We start from the raw sequence: 23,898 nt of genomic DNA on the forward strand, positions 1-23,898 counted from the left end.
TCGTCCCCTTATGCCATAGTTTGTACATCTCAATTGTTAGTAGAAACCACATTTGTTTAAGCAAGTCAGCCATGTTATTTTAAAAGGCAGTGAATGAGGCTGAATGAACTGTTTCGCTGCCAGACAAGGCTCTGCTGATAGCCAGGTGTAGCAGTGGTAAGTTCTTGGGACAGCTTTATATAGGCCCTAACAGTTTGTGGGCACCGTTTCAGTGCAATTAATGTATTGTTTAGTGTTATGTTGTGTAGTGGCTTCGCTGGCAATGCATCCCACTTTTTTAGTGTTTTATTTAATCTTTATTTATCTAGGCAAGTCAGTTAAGAACAAATTCATTTTTTAAATTATTATTTTTTATTATTTTACCCCCTTTTTCTCCCCAATTTCATGGTATCCAATTGGTAGTAGTTACTGTCTTGTCTCATCGCTGCAACTCCCGTACGGACTCGGGAGAGGCGAAGGTCGAGAGCCATGCGTCCTCCGAAACACAACCCAACCAAGCCGCACTGCTTCTTGACACAGCGCACATCCAACCCGGAAGCCAGCCGCACCAATGTGTTGGAGGAAACACCGTACACCTAACGACCTGGTCAGCGTGCACTGCGCCTGGCCCGCCACAGGAGCGTTATAGAAACATATAACAGTGGTTATCTCGGTATTAGTATTATCTCTGTATTAGTCACATTAAAACACCTAGGTAGAGCAGTGGTTATCTCAGTATTAGTATTTTCTCTGTATTACCCACATTAAAACACCTAGGTAGAGCAGTGGTTATCTCAGTATTAGTATTATCAATTTGTATTATATTAGGGAACATCCACATCAAGAAACTGTACAGTCGTGGCCAAAAGTTTTGAGAATGACAGAAATATTAATTTCCACAAAGTTTGCTGCTTCAGTGTCTTTAGATATTTTTGTCAGATGTTACTATGGAATACTGAAGTATAATTACAAGCATTTCATAAGTGTCAAAGGCTTTTATTGACAATTACATGAAGTTGATGCAAAGAGTCAATATTTGCAGTGTTGACCCTTCTTTTTCAAGACCTCTGCAATCCGCCTTGGCATGCTGTCAATTAACTTCTGGGCCACATCCTGACTGATGGCAGCCCATTCTTGCATAATCAATGCTTGGAGTTTGTCAGAATTTGTGGGTTTTTGTTTGTCCACCCGCCTCTTGTGAATTGACCACAAGTTCTCAATGGGATTAAGGTCTGGGGAGTTTCCTAGCCAGGGACCCAAAATATCTATGTTTTGTTCCCCGAGCCACTTAGTTATCACTTACCTTATGGCAAGGTGCTCCATCATGCTGGAAAAGGCATTGTTCATCACCAAACTGTTCCTGGATGGTTGGGAGAAGTTGCTCTCAGAGGATGTGTTGGTACCATTCTTTATTCATGGCTGTGTTCTCAGGCACAATTGGGAGTGAGCCCACTCCCTTGGCTGAGAAGCAACCCCACACATGAATGGTCCCAGGATGCTTTACTGTTGGCATGACACAGGACTGATGGTAGCGCTCATCTCGTCTTCTCCGGACAAGCTTTTTCCGGATGCCCCAAACAATCGGAAAGGGGATTCATCAGAGAAAATGACTTTACCCCAGTCCTCAGCAGTCCAATCCCTGTACCTTTTGCAGAATATCAGTCTGTCACTGATGTTTTTCCTGGAGAGAAGTGGCTTCTTTGCTGCCCTTCTTGACACCAGGCAATCCTCCAAAAGTCTTTGTCTCACTGTGCGTGCAGATGCACTCACACCTGCCTGCTGCCATTCCTGAGCAAGCTCTGTACTGGTGGTGCCCTGATCCCGCAGCTGAATCAACTTTAGGAGACGGTCCTGGCGCTTGCTGGACTTTCTTGGGCGCCCTGAAGCCTTCTTCACAACAATTGAACCGCTCTCCTTGAAGTTCTTGATGATCCGATAAATGGTTGATTTAGGTGCAATCTTACTGGCAGCAATATCCTTGCCTGTGAAGCCCTTTTTGTGCAAAGCAATGATGACGGCACATGTTTCCTTGCAGGTAACCATGATTGACAGAGGAAGAACAATGATTCCAAGCACCACCCTCCTTTTGAAGCTTGTAGTCTGTTATTCGAACTCAATCAGCATGACAGAGTGATCTCCAGCCTTGTCCTCGTCAATACTCACACCTGTGTTAACGAGAGAATCACTGACATGATGTCAGCGGTCCTTTTGTGGCAGGGCTGAAATGCAGTGGAAATGTTTTTGGGGGATTCAGTTCATTTGTATGGCAAATAGAGACTGCAATTAATTGCAATTCATCTGATCACTTTTCATAACATTCTGGAGTATATGCAAATTGCCATCATACAAACTGAGGCAGCAGACTTTGAGAAAATTAATATTTGTGTCATTCTCAAAACTTTTGGCCACGACTGTACAGTAGTTCTCCTACTGGGCGGCGCGGGAAATAGTTGAAAGAGCGATTGGTGCTGAGGAAGCTATGGCAGTGGATGGCCCGCAGCCTGTTGAGATTCATAACATCGTTCACCAGTTGAAGGATACCGATTGTAAAGATGAATTGTATGTGCGGCTGAAAGGTTTTTGGGAGTTCAGGAATTAACATTGGAAGCATTGTAGGGGGTGGAGGAAAAATTACCTAATTGTCATATGTGAGTAAAAGTAAAGATACTTGAGTCCTTTCCTATCAAGGTAAAAGTGAAAGCCACCCAGTAAAATACTACTTGAGTAACAGTCTAAAAGTATTTTAAACGTCATCAGAGCGCGCAACAGGACATTGTACTGTCTACACTCGTTTTGTTGTTTACATTAAAACATTTTCATAAATCGATTTTAATCCTTACAAAAGTTTTGTTGCTAAGGATTCCACGACGCGGCTAGCCTTTGCGGCTGGGACTGCAAATTTGTGTTCCTTTTTTGTTGTTGCGTGGATTCAGCGAGTGCTAGCTGGCTGTACTACAGACACCTTACGTCGTCGTGGGAAAGACTTATTGTTATCTTTTCGTAAAACAACTGGTTGCATGAGATCCTGAGGGAAATCGACGAGTACCAACAGCTTTATGCTATGGAGGAACAACATACTCCTTCATGGAAAGATCTGACCACCTCACAAAATAACTTTAACCCGACAAAAAAAGAAAAACAGATTAATCTACAGACATGGACGATTTACTTAGCAGGGCTGAGGGGGAGTTTGGAGTTCAGCCAGAGTGAAATTCTCATACTCCAAAGAGAAAACAAGACACTCACAGCCAAGGTAAAAATCCACGATTCCAACATGGATTGTCTACTCAGGGAAAACAGGGTGATGAAGGAGTCGCTACTAGACATGCGTGAAAATCTATTTTTTTCTGGGATTCCTGTGGACGCATCCAATAATCCAGAGGGCGCGATCAGAGAATTCATGCAATCCGCCTTGAAACTTCCTATAGAGTCTGTAAACAAGGTGGCTTTCCACCGAGTACACGGACTTGGAGCTCGGAGCGACAAGACCAAGGGTCCCCGACTGATCATAGCAAAATTTGAACACTACCAACAAAAGGAGCTGATCAAAAGCAGAGGAAGGGAGTTTAAAGGGACCAAATTCGGTCTCAATGACCAATTTCTAAGGGAGATTAACGAACGTCGTAAGAGACTGTATCCGGTACAAAGACAACAAAGGCGTGCCTTTATCATTGTGGACAAACTCTTTATAGATGGACAGCTATTCCGAGACAGCTCCATAACACAGTGGCTGTACTAAATTCTACAGGGACTTCAGCTTACGAGAAGAAAAAAAAAAGGTATGGGAACTGTAAAATTATCTGAACATTATGAAGTGGATATGAACACACACGTACTCAATTACATTCTTGCTTACACATACGGACTTATACATACACACACACACACACCTGATCTCGCTCTCCTCTCTCTCTCTCTCTTTCTCTCTTTTCTCATCTCTTCTCTCCCTTTCTTTCTATTGTCGAGAACTGTTTTATAATTTTATGTGTTTATTGTTTGTCTATCTTTTTTGTATTTTTCTACAAGTCTATATATGTTTACAACAAGCAAGGGGAAGTTATCAGAATAGGGGCATTGGGGAATAATAACATATTGTATGGAATACATTTGTACTGTAGTGAAGTCGTCTCTAGAGTAATGTAAGGTTTCTTTCATGATCATGTGAAACGTCAATTGCTATGGAAATGCTGGGATATGTTTTTCAATTATGTTAAACGTAATTATGATGCAACTATGATGGTGATACGATATGGATTACAATTATCATCATGAATATCAAGGCTATACGCACTACATGTTACACACATAGACTCTCAACCATGCGAATTGGCAGTGTTGTTATTTATTTGGACATCACAGATTATAGTCTTACTCTTATACAGACACTCTCACTATATCCCATCCAATATCATACACATCAACCTACTCAGATTTTCCACACACATAATATCTTGTCTCAATTTTCTATCATCTGTGGCATTGGCTCACAGGCAAGGGAATAAAACAAATATTGCTAGAACCTATTTCTTGAATTCTAAATATCAGACATTTGAAAGCTCTAGTTTTGACCTTCATAATACCTCTGATGGCAGTAACTTTACAAGCACTAATTATGGTCAATTTAGACTGAGAATAATATCTAGTTATGGTAAGGGGTGAAATAAGGATAGCCAGTTATAATTGTAATGGTTTAGCAGATTATAAAAAAAGAAGATCAGTCTTTACATGGCTAAAAGAAAAGGAATATAACATATACTGTTTACAGGAAACTCACTCTACATCCTTAGATGAAGTTGCGTGGAAAAGGGAATGGGGAAAGGGTGTCATGATATTAATTAACAATCATTTCGATCTGAATGTGCAAATAGTCAGGAATGATTCGCAAGGAAGGTGGATCCTTTTGAATATGAAAGTGGACGAAAAAGAGATTTGGCTCATTAATTTATATGGTCCAAATCAGGATGATCCACACTTCTTCGAAAACATTTATACCAATTTATTGAACTTACAGGCAACAAATGATCTAATCATTATGGTAGGAGACTATAACACAGTGTTAAGTACCTCAATGGACCGTAAAGGTAATCACTACAAACTATCATCACCGTGCCCTTAAGGAAATCAGAAATATTATAGACACATTAGAAATAGTGGATATTCGGAGACTAAAAACCCTGACCTAGTGAGATATACATGGAGGAGACTTAATCAAGCTAGTCGTCTTGACTACTTTCTTGTCTCTTTCTCTCTTGCATCAAAGGTTAAAAAAGTTTTAATAGGAGACAGAATGCGATCGGATCATCATCTAATTGGCATTCACATAACTCGTATAGATTTTCCACGTGGAAAAATACTTGATATACCTCTACTGGTATGCCATCAAGCCCTGGGTTTTTTCCAGACTGATATTGGAAATTTAATCAGTCTTCAGTAACGAGTTTCTGCAAATTATTTTTGTTAGCGTTCCTGTATTGGAGAATTCTGTGCATTTTTCTCCATATTCCATACAGTTAGCTTTATTTTTGTAATAGATTACATTAGATTGTTCTTGAATAAGTTCCTCAAGTTCTATTTGTTTTTCCTCTAACTTATTTTGTATCTCTGTAATATCATTTTTATTGCTATCTACCTGTACTATTAGTTCATGGATTTCCCTTGTTAGTCTTGGCTCTTTAGCCAGAAACTGCTTTTTTATTATTGATGAATATTGAATTGAATGACCCCTGAAGGTACATTTAAAGGTATCCCAAAAAATAAGGGGATTTGCTGAACCTATATTATACTGGAAAAATTCAGTTATAAATTATTTTGTCTTAGTTAAAAATAAGTTGTCCTCCATACACCTGCATATACACACACTCTCATTCAAATAAACACATACAAGAACATACATGTAATAGACTTGCATACAAACGTATACAGTTGGCATTGCTCTTATGATTTTAGTTGTCCTTGATGTCCTTTTGTTTTAAATGTATTATTTTGTTTATTTTTTCCATTGTTGTTTGCTGTTTTCTTCTGTGTTTTCCTTTTTTCTCGTTAGTTCATTCTCTTGGTTGTTGGTGCATTGGGGTGTTCTTGGGGGTGGGGAATGGAATTAATTGTATTTTTTATTTAATTTCTTCTTCCTGGGGGGGACTGTGGGAGGCATCTCGAATGGTTGAGGGACAGCTATTGGGGAACTGTGGGGGGATCTTGGAGGGTTCGCGTTCACATTTTTTTGGCCTGGTGGTAGATTGGTCAACATGCCCTTGAGCAGGGCATTGACCCTGGATTCATCTGTGTATAACTCTGAATGGGAATCTGTTGGATGACTGGTATGATGTAGTTAATGAGCGGCTTCACTGCAAGTATAAAAAATGTAAAATTAAAAAAATTCTTAGCGAATCCTTTTAAGCGCTCTGGTCGGAAAGGTGGTTCCATCACACTGATACGCTCTTCTGACCTCATTAGGGGCATGGCTTAGTTAATGTGCAACAGACATGAAAAACCATTATCTCATTAGAAAACCAAAATGAAGTTCCTATCTTAACAAAAATAGTTTTATCGTTCTTTATATTGTATTAACATCCTATTGAATGGAAGCTTTACAGCTAGAATGTGTTGCCATCCTAAGTTACAGTATTTCCGTTATACAGTTTTTTAATGACATCACAAAATGAAAAGCGATATGACAGGATTATTCTTTAGATCCCCACAGACCATTCGTAACATTCCTATCTTATAAATATTGTTCCAAAGTTCACTCTTTGGATGTTAAGAGTTTTTGGTCTGCACAATGTCTCTGTAACAAAGCAATGCAATCTCCATAGAAAAACATTGGCAGTAGAATGGCCTTACTGAAGAGCACAGTGACTTTCAACTTCGCACCTTTCCAACAAGTCACTTCATCAAATGTCTGTCTTGCTAGAGCTGCTCCAGTCAACTGTAAGTGCTGTTATTGTGAAGTGGAAACGTCAAGGATCAACAACGGCTCAGCTGCGAAGTGGTAGGCCACACAAGCTCACAGAATGGGATTGCCAAGTGCTAAAGTGCGTAGCGTGTAAAAATCGTCTGTCCACGGTTGCAACACTCACTACCGAGTTCCAAACTGCCTCTGGAAGCAACGTCAGAACTGTTCATCAGGAGCTTCATGAAATGAGTTTCCATAGCCGAGCAGCCGCACACAAGCCATGTGCAATGCCAAGCGTCGGCTTGAGTGGTGTAAAGCCCGCCATTGGCGTTCTCTGGAGTGAGCAATCAGGCTTCATCATCTGGCAGTCCGATGGATGAGTCTGGGTTTGTCAGATCGCTACTTGTCCGTAAAGTTTGGTGGAGGAGGCATAATGGTCTGGAGCTGTTTTTCATGGTTCGGGCTAGGCCACTTAGTTCCAGTGAAGGGAAATCTTACAGCATACAATAATATTCTAGACGATTCTGTGGCAACAGTTTTGGGAAGGCCGTTTCCCGTATGACAATGCGAGGTCCATACAGAAATGGTTTGTCGATTGGTGTGGAAGAACTTGACTGGCCTGCACAGAGCCCTGACCTCAATCCCATCGAACACCTTTGGGATGAATTGGAATGGCAACTGCTAGCCAGGCCTAATTGCCCAACCTCACTAATGCTCTTGTGGCTGAATGGAAGGAAGTCCCAGCAGCAATGTTCCAACATCTATTGGAAAGCCTTCCCAGAAGAGTGGAGGCTGTTATAGCAGCAAAGGAGGGACCAACTCCATATTAATGCCCATGATTTTCAAACGAGATGTTTAAGCCTGGACTCGAACCAGGATCTCTAGTGGCACAGCTAGTACTGCAATGCAGTGTGTTAGACCACTGCGCCACTCGGGAGGCCTGATATTTAGATTTTCTATTCACTACATTTTTTACATTTTACATTTTAGTCATTTAGCAGACGCTCTTATCCAGAGCGACTTACAAATTGGTGCATTCACCTATAATATCCAGTGGAACAACCACTTTACAATAGTGCATCTAAATCTTTTAAGGGGGGGGTTAGAAGGATTACTTTATCCTATCCCAGGTATTCCTTGAAGAGGTGGGGTTTCAGGTGTCTCCGGAAGGTGGTGATTGACTCCGCTGTCCTGGCGTCCTACCAGTACTGTAGTGGCAGCAGTGTGTAGGAGGGAGGTTCCTGGGTGTGAGAAGTGTGCAGAAGGGCATGAGACAAAGGAATGTGTAGTATTGGGGAAAGTAGTGGTATGTGTTAATTGTAGGGGTGCCCATGGGGCTGGGGATCAGAAATGTCCCGTGCGAGAGAGGTAGGTTGATGTTTCCAGGATTAGTGTAGTGCAGAAGTTGTCATATGCTAAGGCAGTGAAGAAAGTAGAGGAAGATGGGTCAAGGGTGAGGGATTCTGAGAGGAGTGGTGTGAGTAATAGATATGTACCAGCACAGAGAGGTAAACCAACAATTGATATATTTTTCAGTAACATTGGATTTTTGGCATTTCTAGCAATGGTTATCAACTGTACTGAAGGGATGGAATGTAGGTCGCAGAAAACTGAGGTTGTGGTGGCAGCTGCCGAGAGGTATTTGTGTGAGCGAGACTTGACATCAAAATAGTTACAGGGTGTGTTAAGTGTTGGTGTCCCATCCTTTCAGGTTGTTGGCCTGAGGTAGGACAAAATAGATTTAAATAGTGGAGTAGGGTGGTGTATTTTTATTTTTTTAATTTGTAAGTGGAGATAGTAGCGTATTTGTTTATTTTTCCAAGCGAAGTATTAACGAGTTGTATTCCAGTCTAGTAGGTGGCGGTAATGAAACATGCATTGGATTCCAATCGAAGAAGAAGAAGGAGAAAGAACAGGAACACTAGCACTGTGCTATGAAGACGATAGCTTTTGTGTACGTTTGAAATGTTTACTACAGGTATGTAATAGCACGTTTACACTTTCTAATATCGAAAGAACATGTCATAACATGTTAGGTAGCAAATCCGTCAAGGTATTGTCACGTTTGCTAAAGGTTTTATGACCTTATTGTTGTGTCAAACCGAGTGAGTGAAGAACGTGATAAGTCACATCGTTAGAGACTGGGTTTGTCTGAGTGAATCAATATACATTATTTCGTGAAGATAAATTCATAAAGAATCTATGTATTTGAGATTTCTGAGTTCGTTTTACATGTTATTGTTTTGTTGTGTAATGTTTTTTTACGAGCTGATAAAATGGCGGCGGCAACTCTGTCTGGGTCAGTGGACTTCAGTGCAGGCAGTGCGGTTGAATCAGAGGGACAATTTCACGGTTGCTCTACTGTTTTGAAGCTGAGTGTAATGATTATCAGTTTTCTACATATTCAGACACCTTCAGCTGTTTCTATCTTATCTATATTTGTTACTATGATGTGAATGGTAAATACAAATGGTTTTTGCGAGCTAAATCACATTTTATTGGTCACATGCGCCAAATACAATGTGTAGACTTTACAGTGAAACGCTTACTTCCAATAATACATAGTTAAAAAATAAAGGGAAATATTTTCTAAATTAATAAAGTAATAGTAGCACAAGGAGTACCAGTACCGAGTCAATGTGCAGGTTGGTAATACAGGATGAATCTGCAGGGTTAATTGTGGTAATACAGGATAAATCTGCAGGGTTAATTGTGGTAATACAGGATGAATCTGCAGGGTTAATTGAGGTAATACAGGATGAATCTGCAGGGTTAGTTGTGGTAATACAGGATGAATCTGCAGGGTTAGTTGTGGTAATACAGGATGAATCTGCAGGGTTAATTGAGGTAATACAGGATGAATCTGCAGGGTTAATTGAGGTAATACAGGATGAATCTGCAGGGTTAATTGAGGTAATACAGGATGAATCTGCAGGGTTAATTGAGGTAATACAGGAGGAATCTGCAGGGTTAATTGAGGTAATACAGGATGAATCTGCAGGGTTAATTGAGGTAATACAGGTAATACTTAGTTTTGCCCATGTTGAGGGAGAGGTTGTTGTCATAGCACCACACTGCCAGGTCTCTGACCTACTCCCTATAGGCTGTCTCATCGGTGATCATGCCTACCACCATTGGCTAACTTAACGATGGTGTTGAAGTTGTGCGCTGCCACGCAGCCGTGGGTGAACAGGAAGTACAGGACCACGCACCCCTGAGAGGCCCCGTGTTAAAGGTCAGCGTGGTGAATGTGTTTTTGCCTACCCTCACCACCTCTCGTGCGGCTCGTCATGAAGTCCAGGATCCAGTTGCAGAGTGAGGTGTTCAGTCCCAGGGTCCTTAGCTTAGTGATGAGCTTGGAGGGTACTATGGTGTTGAACGCTGAGCTGTAGTCATTGAACATCATTCTTACGTAGGTGTTCCTCTTGTCCAGATGAGAAAGGGGAGTGTAATAGAGATTGCGTCATCTGTGGGTCTGTTGGGGAAGTAGACAAATTGGAGTGGGTCCAGGGTTTCTGGGAAGATGGTGTTGATGTGAGCCATGACCAGCCTTTCAAACATTTCATGGCTACAGATGTGAGTGCTACGGGGCGATAGTCATTTAGGCAGGTTATCTTGGTGTTCATTGGCACAGGGAGCTATGGTGGTCTGCTTGAAACATGTAGGTATACAGACTGGGTCAGGAAGAGGTTGAAAATGTCACTGAAGACACTTGTCAGCACATGTTCTGAGTACGCGTCATGGTAATCCGTCTGGCCCGGCGGCCTCGTGAATGTTAACCTGTTTAAAGATCCTACTGTTTAAAGACTACGGAGAGCGTGGTCATACAGTCATCCGGGAACAGCTGGTGCTTTCACTCATGGTTCAGTGTTGCTTGCCTCGAAGTGAGCATAGAACGCATTTAGGCTTGTGTCACTGGGCAGCTCTCGGCTGGGTATCCCTTTGTAATCCATAATACTAGTGCTGAGCGATTAGTGCGTTTTTGAGGTCAGTTTGGTTTCGGTTCAATTATTAAAAAAGACTCACGGATTTGAGTTTATTAAATGGAAATTGCAAAGGTGTGTGTTGGTGTCAAATAGCTGGAGAGGGGGAGTGGTCGGTACTGTTTGATTACATTTGATTAATTGTTCATATCACACACTCTTTCTCCACACACACACACACACACACACACACACACACTCTCACTCTCTCTCTCCACACATACTCCCCCCTATATCTACCTCTCCCAGCTGGTCAGTCCATCTCTCTCTCTCTCTGGCCTCCATCTCTCTCTCTCTCTGGCCTCCATCTCTCTCTCTCTCTGGCCTCTCTCTCTGGCCTCATCTCCCTCTCTCTTTGGCCTCCATCTCTCTCTCTCTCTGGCCTCTCTCTCTCTGGCCTCTCTCTCTCTGACCTCTCTCTCTCTCTCTCTCTCTGGCCTCCATCTTTCGCTCGCTCTCGTTCTCTCTCTCACTCTCTCTTTCTCTCTGCGTGTGTGTCCTCCATCCCTATCTCTGTCCTCTCTCCCTATCTCTGTCCTCTCTCCCTATCTCTGTCCTCCATCCCTCTCCGTTGGACGGTAGATAGGGAAGGCCAAAGGCCAAAATAACGCTAAATAATACAGTGAAAATTATTCAGGAAAATAGTACATAGTGCTGCCTAAAACATACTGTAACCTTGAACTAAATGGTTTTTGAGTCATATATTTTAATGTAGGAAATCTACTATAGATTAAGTGCACTTATGTTGTGTAATTTAAAGTGTGCACTTTGTCTAATGTGAATTAATGTTTTGTTGTCAATGATTAGTTACCTGATATATGGAAATGAGAGAAATTTACAAGAAAACATTTTAATATATTTAGTTATAATAAAGAAAGCGGCAGAAATGTCAAGACAACTTTTTGTGTCCGTTTCTCATATCTACAGGACGACTTGAATTAAGTCTGAGGCCTGTAACATCAACAGTGAGGACAGACCCAGCCTGCCACTCTCCTTCCACACTGAGTCCAAACCTACAGTCACTGGGTCCTGATTGTGACAGTGGAGCCCAGTTAGCACTGCAGGATCCAGAGATGGCATCAGTGAAGCTGGAAGACTGCAGTCAAACACTGGAGCTGAATGTCAACATTAAAGATGAAGAAGAGGAGGAGAAGATTGGGACATCTATTTCTCATGGTAAGAGCAGGTTCTAACTAAGTTTGTGTTTTCATTCCAACTTTCCACTGTGTATGAAAAGTTGCAGTAGAACTGTTTCAATGAGAAGGTAGATGTTATTTCATGCTACTGAGACTTGCATGGTTTGACACCAGTATTGTCAGCATGTGTTTTATTCACTGGGCTATCTGGAGTGATCAGAGAGTAGACTAAAGAAGTGAAGTAGTAAAGTTCTATGATACGGCTGTGTAGTTACTAACTCTTGTGGTTTTTGACTTTCGCCCCTTTTTTAGTTTTTGACTCCTACCCAGTTTTAGAATATTTTTATTCCCTTTTGTATTGTACAGCTGACTTACATGAATTCATATGTCACCCGGGTACAGTCAGAAGAGGACTGGCCAGCCTTCAGAGCCTGGTTCCTCTAGGTTTGTTCCGAGGTTCCTACCTTTCTCGCGAGTTTTTCGTGGCCACTGTGCTTCTACATCTGCATAGGTTGCTCTTTGGTGTTTTAGGCTGGGTTTCTGTAGAACACTTTGACAAACTGCTGATGTAAGAAGGGCTTCCTAATATACATTTCATTGACATGTATGTCACTCCAACTGACTGGTTCTTCTGATGTTGTTCACACAGGAGACCGTGTTGAGACATTCTCTGCATCCAGACAACAACAGCAGGAAGATCACAGAGCTAAGAGGTCTCACCACTGCCCACATTGTGTGGAGATTTTCCCATTTCTATCAAAGCTAAAAATACACCTAAAAATACACACAGGAGAGAAGCCTTACTCCTGCTCTGACTGTGGGGTGAGTTTCTCTCGACTGGATACCTTAAAAACACACCAACGTATACATACAGGAGAGAAGCCTTACTACTGCTCTGACTGTGGGGAGAGATTCTCTCAAATGAGCAGCTTAAAAGCACACCAACAAGTACATACAGGAGAGAAGCCTTACTCCTGCTCTGATTGTGGGAAGAGTTTCTCCCGATCGGATACCTTGAAATCACATGAACGTATACATACAGGAGAGAAGCCTTACTATTGCTCTGACTGTGGAAAACGTTTCTCCCGATTGGATAACTTAAAATCACATGAACGTATACATACAGGAGAGAAGCCATACTCCTGCTCTGACTGTGTAAAATGCTTCAAAACATCAACTGAGCTAAAAGTACATCAGAGAACACACACAGGAGAGAGGCGTTACTACTGCTCTGACTGTGGAAAATGTTTTAAAACCTCAACTGAGCTAAAACTTCATCAGAGAACACATACAGGAGAGAAGCCTTACTTCTGCTCTGACTGTGGGAAGAGTTTCTCCCGATTGGATACCTTAAAAACACATGAACGTATACATACAGGAGAAAACCCTTACTCCTGCTCTGACTGTGTAAAATGCTTCAAAACATCAACTGAGCTAAAAGTTCATCAGAAAACACACACAGGAGAGAAGCCTTATTACTGCTCTCTCTGTGGAAAATGTTTTAAAACATCAAATGAGCTAAAAGTTCATCAGAGAACACACACAGGAGAGAAGCCTTATGTCTGCTCTGACTGTGGGAAGAGTTTCTCTCACCAGAGCAACTTAAAAACACACCAACGTATACATTAAGGAGAAAAGCCTCATCAATTCTCTGACCAGCTAAGAATAAAGTCACTCCATCACTTAATTCTCATCTCATAAAAGAAGTTGTAACGTTGAATTTGATCAAATGAAGAAAATGTAGAACACTCTATAGTAATCCTATTGTTTCTCACTGTGAGAGAACTGTGCAGAGGAAAGGGAGCGTTATAGAATGTTAGCCTCTCTTTACTGATCAGTGTGCACCTTGTTAGTTTTAGTGTACTTTGTTTTGTTAGCTTCTACTAAGATTTGCACTTAGTGTTGAATACCCTCTGTGAGGCTTCTCATTTTGAAAACTAACACTAGTCTGCCAATTGACAGGGTGGTACTGCTTCCCTCTCAGCCTGGTCTGACTCTGTCTGTGGGGAGAGTGTCAACTGGGCAGCTTAAAAACACACCACCGTTTACAGGTAGGAGAGAAGCCTTACTCCTGCTCTGTGGAGAGGTGGGCGTGTAACTCAAACGTCTAGCCAAAGGCTGCGTGTTTGAATCTCATCACGGAGTATTTTAGCTAATTAGCAACTTTGCAACTACTTACTACTTTTTAGCTATTAATTAGCATGTTAGCTAACCTTTCCCCTAAACCCATTTAACTCTACCTTAAACTTCTCACCCCTAACCTAGCTAACATTAGCAGCAACAACAACTTGGAATTCGTAACATGTCATACATATTACAAGTTCGTAACATATTGTATGAATAGCAATGCGTAAAATAACATACGAATTGTAATTCGTAACATACGATACGTCCTACAAGTCGTATTATACTGAACAACAATCTAAACGCAACAATTTCAAAGATTTACAGTTCGTATAAGGAAATCAATCAATTGAAATAAATAAATGACGCCCTAATCTATGGATTTCACATGACTGGGCAGGGGCTCAGCCATGGGTGGGACTTGGGAGGGCATAGGCCCACTTGGGAGCCAGGCCCAGCCAATCAGAAAGAGTTTTTCTCAACAAAAGGTCTTTATTACAGACAGAAATACTACTCAGCCCCCCCCCCCCCCAGACAATCCTGCAGGTGAAGAGGTCCTGGGCTGCCGTGGTTACATGTGATCTGCAGTTGTGAGGCCCGTTTGATTTTCTGCCAAATTCTCTAAAAGGACGTTACAGGTGGCTTATCGTAGAGATATAAATATTGAATTCTCTGGCAACAGCTCTGGTGGACATTCCTGCAGTCATCATGAAAATTGCACATTCCCTGAACTTGAGACATCTGTGACATTGTGTTGTGTGGCCTTTTATTGTCCTCAGCACAAGGTGCACCTGTGTAATGATCCTGCTGTTTTATCAGCTTCTTGATATGCCACACCTGTCAGGTGGATGGATTATCTTGACAAAGGCCAAAATGCTCACTAACAGGGATATAAACACAACATTTGAGAGAAATAAGCTTTTTGTACATATGGAACATTTCTGGGATTTTTTATTTCGGCTCATGAAACCAACAATTTACAGTTTTCGTTTATATTGTTCAGTTTATATTGTTAGGCAAAATTGTTAGGCAAAATTGTTAGGCAAAATATAATGTAACCTAACGTAACATACTAAATGGAGTGACATGGATGTTTTTGTAACATATAATATGTTTTGCTCTGAGAGCAGGTTGCCCCTCCACAGTATTCTGTGGGAATGAGCGTCTTTTTTTTAAATTAAACCTTTTTTTAACTAGGCAAGTCAGTTAAGAACAAATTCTTATTTACAATGATGGCCAAGGAACAGTGGATTAACTGCCTTGTTCAGAGGCAGAAGGACAGATGTTTAACTTGTCAGCTCGGGGATTCAATCTAGCAAACTTGTGGATACTGGTCCAACACTCTAACCACTTGGCTACCTTCCATCCCTAACACGTATCGGATAGAGATGGTGTGATGGTCACTTTTCACCACTAGTTTGGGGGGATTATTTTACAACTTGATTTAATGATACACAGTTTATGAAATGAATACGTGTGTTTATTAATTGTCTTTAAAACTAGATTAGTTATTTTAGTTACAGATCAAGAATGTGTTTGGATAACTGCATTGAAGCAAACTTTATTGATCTGCCAATGAAAAATAAAGTTACATGAATATGTACTGGTCAACCTCTTCTTCTCTTTAGTTTTCAGTTCTTCATATTAGATCTGACAGTATGAATGGTTCTTATGGTTGTATTCAGTTCTTCATATTAGATCTGACAGTATGAATGGTTCTTATGGTAGTATTCAGTTCTTCATATTAGATCTGACAGTATGAATGGTTCTTATGGTTGTATTCAGTTCTTCATATTAGATCTGACAGTATGAATGGTTCTTATGGTTGTATTCAGTTCTTCATATTAGATCTGACAGTATGAATGGTTCTTATGGTTGTATTCAGTTCTTCATATTAGATCTGGCAGTATGAATGGTTCTTATGGTTGTATTCAGTTCTTCATATTAGATCTGACAGTATGAATGGTTCTTATGGTTGTATTCAGTTCTTCATATTAGATCTGACAGTATGAATGGTTCTTATGGTTGTATTCAGTTCTTCATATTAGATCTGGCAGTATGAATGGTTCTTATGGTTGTATTCAGTTCTTCATATTAGATCTGACAGTATGAATGGTTCTTATGGTTGTATTCAGTTCTTCATATTAGATCTGACAGTATGAATGGTTCTTATGGTTGTATTCAGTTCTTCATATTAGATCTGACAGTATGAATGGTTCTTATGGTTGTATTCAGTTCTTCATATTAGATCTGACAGTATGAATGGTTCTTATGGGCTGAGTGCCGGGAGTGTTTTTGTATGACTACAGTCAGGAGTTCTCTCTGACCCTGTGATGTCACCAGAACATTAAGTACATTCATCTTAAAATAGCCAGGTGAGACAACCACATATCACAGTAAATACATTTCTCCTCAATTAGTCAGTGTTAGTAGGACAAGTGTCTTATTATTATTATTTGTATTATTATTTGTATTTTTTGGGGGAGGGAAACTCTTTACGTAGGGTTTCAGACCTTTTCGGGCAGATGGGCAGGGACTCTGCTGTCCTAGCATCAAATGGAAGCTGGTGACACCATTGGGGTGCCAGGACAGAGAAGTGCTTTGACTGGGCTGAGAGGGAGCTTGACCTGCTGTAGCAGTGGGACGGCCATGAGACCAGAGGTGGCAGAACTGAGTGCTCAGGTTGGGATATAAAGTTTGAGCATAGCCTGAAGGTAGAGATGGGGCAGTTCCTCTTACTGCACCGTAAGTAAACACTATTGTCTTGTAGTGGATGTGAGCTTCGACTGGAAGCCAGTGGAATGTACTGAGGATCAGGGTGACATGGGGGAACTTGGGAAGGTTAAACACCCAGACGGACTGCAGTGTTCTAGATAAGTTCAGTGGCGACCCATCATTCAGGGCAGGTTGGCCACCTGTTTTGAGCCCCACAGTTTTAGCAATGAAAAATTGAGAAAAAAATAATCTGTTTTGCAAACAATGTTAAAAAAACATATATAATTGAGTAATTATTAAAGCCGCATACAGACATGGTCTCTTTTTTTTGTTTTCTTAAGTAAGACAGTAAGCCAGCAGAAAATACGGAGCGTTGCGCTGTGATTGGCTCAGTGTTCTGTCATTCATGGGGACAATTCGTCACTGCCAAGTCTAAAGGTAGAACTTGAAGATTCAAGCCCCTTGGGTACTGCCATAGAGTTACATTAGAAGTGCCCATCCAAGAAGGCTCAAGGTCATTGTCCACAGATAAAATAACGTCAAATAATGTTATATCTACAGTCACTTTGATTGGACTGATCATGTCAACACCATACTTTCGAAATCTGAGCTAGCAGTTATCATCCTGAATGAAGTCGACAATCTACTAGCAAATCCTTTTTAATCTTTATCATATGAAGAGAAATAATGAGAAATTATAGGTAAAACATATCGTTGCTCATTGGCCATTGGATTTAATTAACGTTACACAAGTTGGAAATTGCAAATTCAACAATGAGTGGTTTGGAAGGAATCAGTGGCTAACTGCAAGCATCGCAAAGCAATCATTAGCCTGCTATTCAGTGGAGTGGGTGTGTGGTCCCAAGTCTTTCCTAGTTTAAAACTGTAAACATTCAACATTGGCCGTGCTGTCAATAAGGCTTGATTTGTACCGCGCTCAAAACAACTTAATTCAGAACTGCAAAATCTGACTTGAGTGAGTTCAAGACAACTGGGAACTCGGTGAAAAACAAGCTATAACTGTAAAAATACGTTTTGAACTTTCATACAACTCAGAATTGTAAATTGGGAACTCAGGCTTCTTTCTACAGCTACGACCTGAAGATCACTGACGTCATAATTTTTTTTCTTTGTTCTGAATTCTGTCGCTGTACATTTCAAAAGTGCTGAACAAATAGTTATATTGACTACGTCCGTCCTAGCTCGCTCATTAATGTCTTAATCGAAATGACGGATTGCCTCTTATCCGCTTGTTCTCCCCTTATGCCATAGTTTGTACATCTCAATTGTCAGTAGAAACCACATTTGTTTAAGTAAGTCAGCTATGTTTTTTTTTAAAGGCAGTAAATGAGATTGAATGAACTGTTTCGTTGCCAGACAAGGCTCCGCTGATAGCCAGGTGTAGTAGTGGTAAATTGTTGGGACTATACTGTTGGGTCAGCTTTATGTAGGCCCTAGCAGTTTGTGGGCACCGTTTCTCACCGTTATATTGCAATTAATGTATTGTTTAGTATTGTGTAGTGGCTTTGCTGGCGTGCATCCCACTTTTTAAAAAACGTATTCATCTAGGAAAGTCAGTTAAGAACAAATTCTTATTTACATTGACGGCCTACCCCAGTCAAACCCGGACGATGCTGGGACAATTGTGCACTTCCCTATGGGACTCCCAATCACAGTCGGATGTGATTTAGACTGGATTCGAACCAGGGACTGTAGTGACGCCTCTTGCACTGAGATGCAATTCCTTAGACCTCTGCGCCACTCGGGAGCCCTTAAAAGGTTTGCGCCCAACGTGGGGCAGGAGTTTGACGGCACAAGCGGGAAGCCCAGCCAACACAGATTTGAGAAAGGCTTTGGTACTCTTCTCCAGATCTGTGCCTCGCCACAAACCTGTCTCGAAGCTCGACTGACAATTTCTTCGACCTCATTGCTTGGTTTTTGCTCTGACATGCACTGTCAACTGTGGGACCTTATAGACAGGTGTGTGCTTTTCCAATCATGTCCAATCATTTGAATTTACCACATGTGGACTCCAGTCAAGTTGTAGAAACATCTCAAGGATGATCAATGGAAACAGGATGAAATTCAGCTCAATTTCGAGTCTCAGAGCAAAGGGTCTGAATACTTACCAAATAAAGTATTCATTTTTATAAATTTGCAAAAATGTCTAAAAACCTGTTTTCGCTTTATCATTATGGGGTATTGTGTTTATATTGACGAGGGGAAAAATGCATTCAATACATTTTCAAATAAGCCTGTAACGTAACAAAATGTGGAAAAAGTCAAGGGGTCTTGTATAATGCCCTGTATATGCTTCAAACTACAGATTTATGGAACTGAAGTAGTAAACACAATGAAAAAATGGGAAATGCATGTTCTATGGATATCTCTGTATTAGTATTATCCACATTAAAACAACTAGGTAGAGCAGTGGTTATCTCTGTATTAGTATTATCCAGATTAAAACACCTACGTAGAGCAGTGGTTATCTCTATATTAGTATTATCTCTGTATTACCCACATTAAAACACCTAGGTTGAGCAGTGGTTATCTCTGTATTAGTATTGTCTCTGTATTACCCACATTAAAACACCTAGGTAGAGCAGTGGTTATCTCTGTATTAGTATTATCTCTGTATTATCCACATTAAAACAACTAGGTAGAGCAGTGGTTATCTCTGTATTAGTATTATCCAGATTAAAACACCTAGGTAGAACAGTGGTTATCTCTGTATTAGTATTATCTCTGTATTACCCACATTAAAACACCTAGGTAGAACAGTGGTTATCTCTGTATTAGTATTATCTCTGTATTACCCACATTAAAACACCTAGGTAGAGCAGTGGTTATATCTGTATTACCCACATTAAAACACCTAGGTAGGGCAGTGGTTATCTCTGTATTAGTATTATCCAGATTAAAACACCTACGTTGAGTAGTGGTTATCTCTGTATTAGTATTATCTCTGTATTACCCACATTAAAACACCTAGGTAGATCAGTGGTTATCTCTGTATTAGTATTATCTCTGTATTACCCACATTAAAACACCTAGGTAGAACAGTGGTTATCTCTGTATTAGTATTATCCAGATTAAAACACCTACGTTGAGTAGTGGTTATCTCTGTATTAGTATTATCTCTGTATTACCCACATTAAAACACCTAGGTAGAACAGTGGTTATCTCTGTATTAGTATTATCTCTGTATTACCCACATTAAAACACCTAGGTAGATCAGTGGTTATATCTGTATTAGTATTATCCAGATTAAAACACCTACGTTGAGTAGTGGTTATCTCTGTATTAGTATTATCTCTGTATTACCCACATTAAAACACCTAGGTAGAACAGTGGTTATCTCTGTATTAGTATTATCTCTGTATTACCCACATTAAAACACCTAGGTAGAGCAGTGGTTATATCTGTATTACCCACATTAAAACACCTAGGTAGGGCAGTGGTTATCTCTGTATTAGTATTATCTCTGTATTATCCACATTAAAACACCTAGGTAGAGCAGAGAGGACAGAGCATGTGGCTTTGCAACACACAGGTGTTTCATCTCCACACTGGGATGATTTTAACAGTGCAATGCCACACAGGCCTCATGCCTCTCAGGTAGGAGGGTACAAGAAATAAATGAATAAAAACCACTAAACTAATGAAGTCACAGTCACCAACAATATATCTCTGGTGTCAATACTTTCAACTGGCTCAGCTCGCTGTTACAGTACAGCACCATCCATTTCCATTTATTAAGTAACCATCTGTCTTATGTAACCATAAAAACGTAACATATCATACTATTTTGAGAGTCCCGGATTTATATTTACTATGTTACATCTAGAGGTGCGCTTTCCCTTCAGCATCTGCATGTGGCATCACCCACCTCACAGCATGAATCAAAAATGGTTAATAACTTTGGCTGTGAGTGATGGGAAAAAATCAGACTCTAAGGCAATTACTTGAATAATTCAATATATGCTTTGTTTACAAACTTGATAAGTAAATTGTCTTATTTAAATAAAAAGTGACTTCACTATGGGGCCGTCAATTGGAATTGGGCCGTGCTTCAGCTGAACTGCAGTACCGAAGATGCCCTCTAAGCACAGTGGAAAGCATGCTTATAGACTGGAAGCCTGGCCCCTTGATCCGAGAAGGGTGTAATTGCAGACTGCAATTAGGGGCGTTCTCTGATATCGGGTGTTTCATGATATCACGTTTGCACCAGTTGATGCTCCCCATTGGTCCGTGGCCATTTCTTTTGCGTTGGGACAACAGTTGTTGACAAATGTAGCATTGTAGCTAAACCTAACCCTTTCCCTAACCTTAATCTCAGTCTCCTAACCGCCACATTAATTATCATAACCTGCCATGTTAGTTATCCAAACCTGCTTTGTAAACAAATCCCTAACCCTCAACCTTTTCCTAACCTTAACCTCAGTCTTCTAACCTGCCACGTTAATTATCCTAACCTACCACTTTAATAATCCTAACCTGTTATGTATGCTATGTGCCTAGTTAAATAATAGTCTCCATCAGTTTCATAACACTGGAACTGACCAATGGCATGAATCAATTTTTCTTATATCAGGGGACATCCACATCAAGAAACTGTACAGTAAACTGTATCTTTCAAATAGTTGAAAGAGCGATTGGTGCTGAGGAAGCTATGGCAGTGGATGACCCGCAGCCTGTTGAGATTCATAATGTCATTTACCAGTTGAAGGATACCGATTGTAAAGATTAATTGTACGTGCGGCTGAAAGGTTTTTGGGAGTTCAGGAATTAACATTGGAAGCATTGCAGGCAGTGGTGGAAAAAGTACCCAATTGTCATACTTGAGTAAAAGTAAAGATACTTGAGTCCTTTCCTATCAAGGTAAAAGTGAATACATATGTCACCCGGTACAGCCAGAAGAGGACTAGCCACCCCTCAGAGACTGGTTCCTCTCTAGGTTTCTTCCTATGTTCCTGCCTTTCTACTGAGTTTTCCCCTAGCCACTGCGCTTCTGCATTGCTTGCTCTTTGGGGTTTTAGGCTGAGTTTCTGTTCAACACTTTCAAAACTGCTAATTTAAAAAAGGCTTAATAAAAAAATCACAGAGTTGTGATTGACATGTATATCACACAAACTGACTGATTCTTCTGATGTTGTTCACACAGGAGATCATGTTGAGACATTCTCTACATCCAGAGAGCAACAGCAGGAAGATCACAGAGCTAAGAGGTCTCACCACTGCCCACATTGTGAGGAGAATTTCGCAATTCTATCAAAGCTAAAAAATACACACAGTAGAGAAGCCTTTACTCCTGCTCTGACTGTGGGGGGAGATTCTCCCGATTGGATACCTTAAAATGTCACCAACAAATACATACAGGAGAGAAGCCTTACTCCTGCTTTGACTGTGGTAAATGCTTTAAAACATCAACTGAGCTAAAATCTCATCAGAGAACTCACACAGGAGAGAAGCCTCACTACTGCTCTGACTGGGACGAGTTTCTCTCAATTGAGCAACTTAAAAACACACCAACGTATACATAAAGGAGAGAAGTTCTCTCAGACCAGCTAAGATTAAAGTCACTCCATCACTTAATTCTCATTTGATAAGTGTTAACAGTGAATTGGATCAAATGAAGAAAGCAAAGAACACCAATCCAATTGTTTCTCACTGAGAGAACTGTGTCGTGTCTTTGGCTATGCCGGATTAAGTGATATGACATGCTAACTTATAAAATTATTTCTCTGTAATTAATATTACCTGATTAAGCTAATCATGTAAATGTAATTAACTAGAAAGTCGGGGCACCACGGAAGAACGTTTATAGAGCTGTTATCTTCCGAATAAACTCTTAAAATACTTAGTAATATTTTACCTCGATAGCAGTCAATATTAACCCTTGTCTTATTTTCAGTCTCATAATGAAAGTTGTAAATTCTTGGTTATCTTCACGAACCCTGGCTAACAAGTTGAATCAGAAATACAAAATTGGGTTTAATTATTTATTTACTAAATACCTAACTAATCACACAGAATTACAAATACATAGAATACAATGATGTCATACAGAAAACGTCCCGGTAGACGGAACAGATATGACGGCTGGTTACACAAAGGAAAGGGGGTTGGGCTTGAATGAAAGAGCGGGAAGATTTAGGAACAGAGAAACAGCAGCTATGCTATCGTAAATACATTATCTTATGCATTCTAAATTACCGTCCATTTGGAAAAGGAAAATGCAATAAATATTTACTCTGAGCTGCGCTTCGGTAGATTGGTCGTAGATGCTGGCCGGGTTGGCCAACAGATCTCCCTGTTTTCGGAAGAATGTCAATGGTGGTCGATTGAATACGTGGTGGTATCTTCGTCTGGTTGTTAGACTGGATCCGTCGTCCGTCCTTTCCTAGCCCACGTTACAGCGGCCGCTGCTAACTCAACGGCTAGGAAGTAGCACTTCTGTAGTGAATAAGCTCAAAGTTCATACCAGTTCATACCAGAGCTCACGCCGAGGTGGGCTTAGTTCTGTACTTGACATGTGTGTCCTTCTAACGTAAAGGCTGCAGACCTCCCGTACTGGAACAAACGTGGTTATCTTTTCGTCAAAGGATTATATAGTGGAGAGGGGGAGGGAGGTGTTTCATCGTTTATAACCCCTGTCTCTTCACAGGGTTGGGCCACTGATCGAGCAGGGCACTTTCCTTATGAAAACCCAAATCTCTCATTCGGAAGCTAAAATTACATTTCATCTCCTAACAAACATTTTCAATATCAAACATTTCAATTGCATAACAATTTCATGTGACTCTGATAACTACAGGGCGTATACTTTCTCAGATACAGTTTATGTCGTCCAGTCATCAGTCATAATGTCTCAGATGACAACCGAACTGACATACATACTCATTACGTTCCCAAGCATATTTCCAACTGGTTTTATTAACAAAATATGTGGTACCTTTCCCCATTTGTTTGATGTTCCCAGACTCTCTATATTTAACACAGGCTATTCAGGTCCTTCAGTAGATTCAGAGAGGGGAAGAGAGAAAGGTATTTATGGGGGGGGGGTCAT

General features: G+C 40.6%; 1 protein-coding gene across 3 annotated transcripts in view; it reads left to right on the plus strand.

Annotated features, from left to right (window-relative positions):
• LOC106575388 (zinc finger protein 501-like) overlaps positions 1-22,595 on the plus strand; it is a 38,451-nt gene extending 15,856 nt beyond the window's left edge. Inside the window, exons 3-5 of one of the 3 annotated variants that reach the window (XM_045696774.1) lie at positions 11,782-12,030; positions 12,640-12,812; positions 13,953-15,717. In XM_045696774.1, the coding sequence (XP_045552730.1) occupies positions 11,782-12,030; positions 12,640-12,812; positions 13,953-14,021 (491 nt within the window). In that variant the 3' untranslated portion in view covers positions 14,022-15,717. Of the gene's footprint in view, positions 1-11,781; positions 12,031-12,639; positions 15,718-21,993 lie in introns of those variants that run through there. The other 2 variants (XM_045696776.1, XM_045696773.1) reach the window with 2 other exon arrangements.
• The last annotated feature ends 1,303 nt before the right edge of the window (positions 22,596-23,898 follow it).

Source organism: Salmo salar, chromosome ssa16 (genome assembly GCF_905237065.1).
Source record: "Salmo salar chromosome ssa16, Ssal_v3.1, whole genome shotgun sequence".
NCBI lineage: Eukaryota > Metazoa > Chordata > Actinopteri > Salmoniformes > Salmonidae > Salmo > Salmo salar.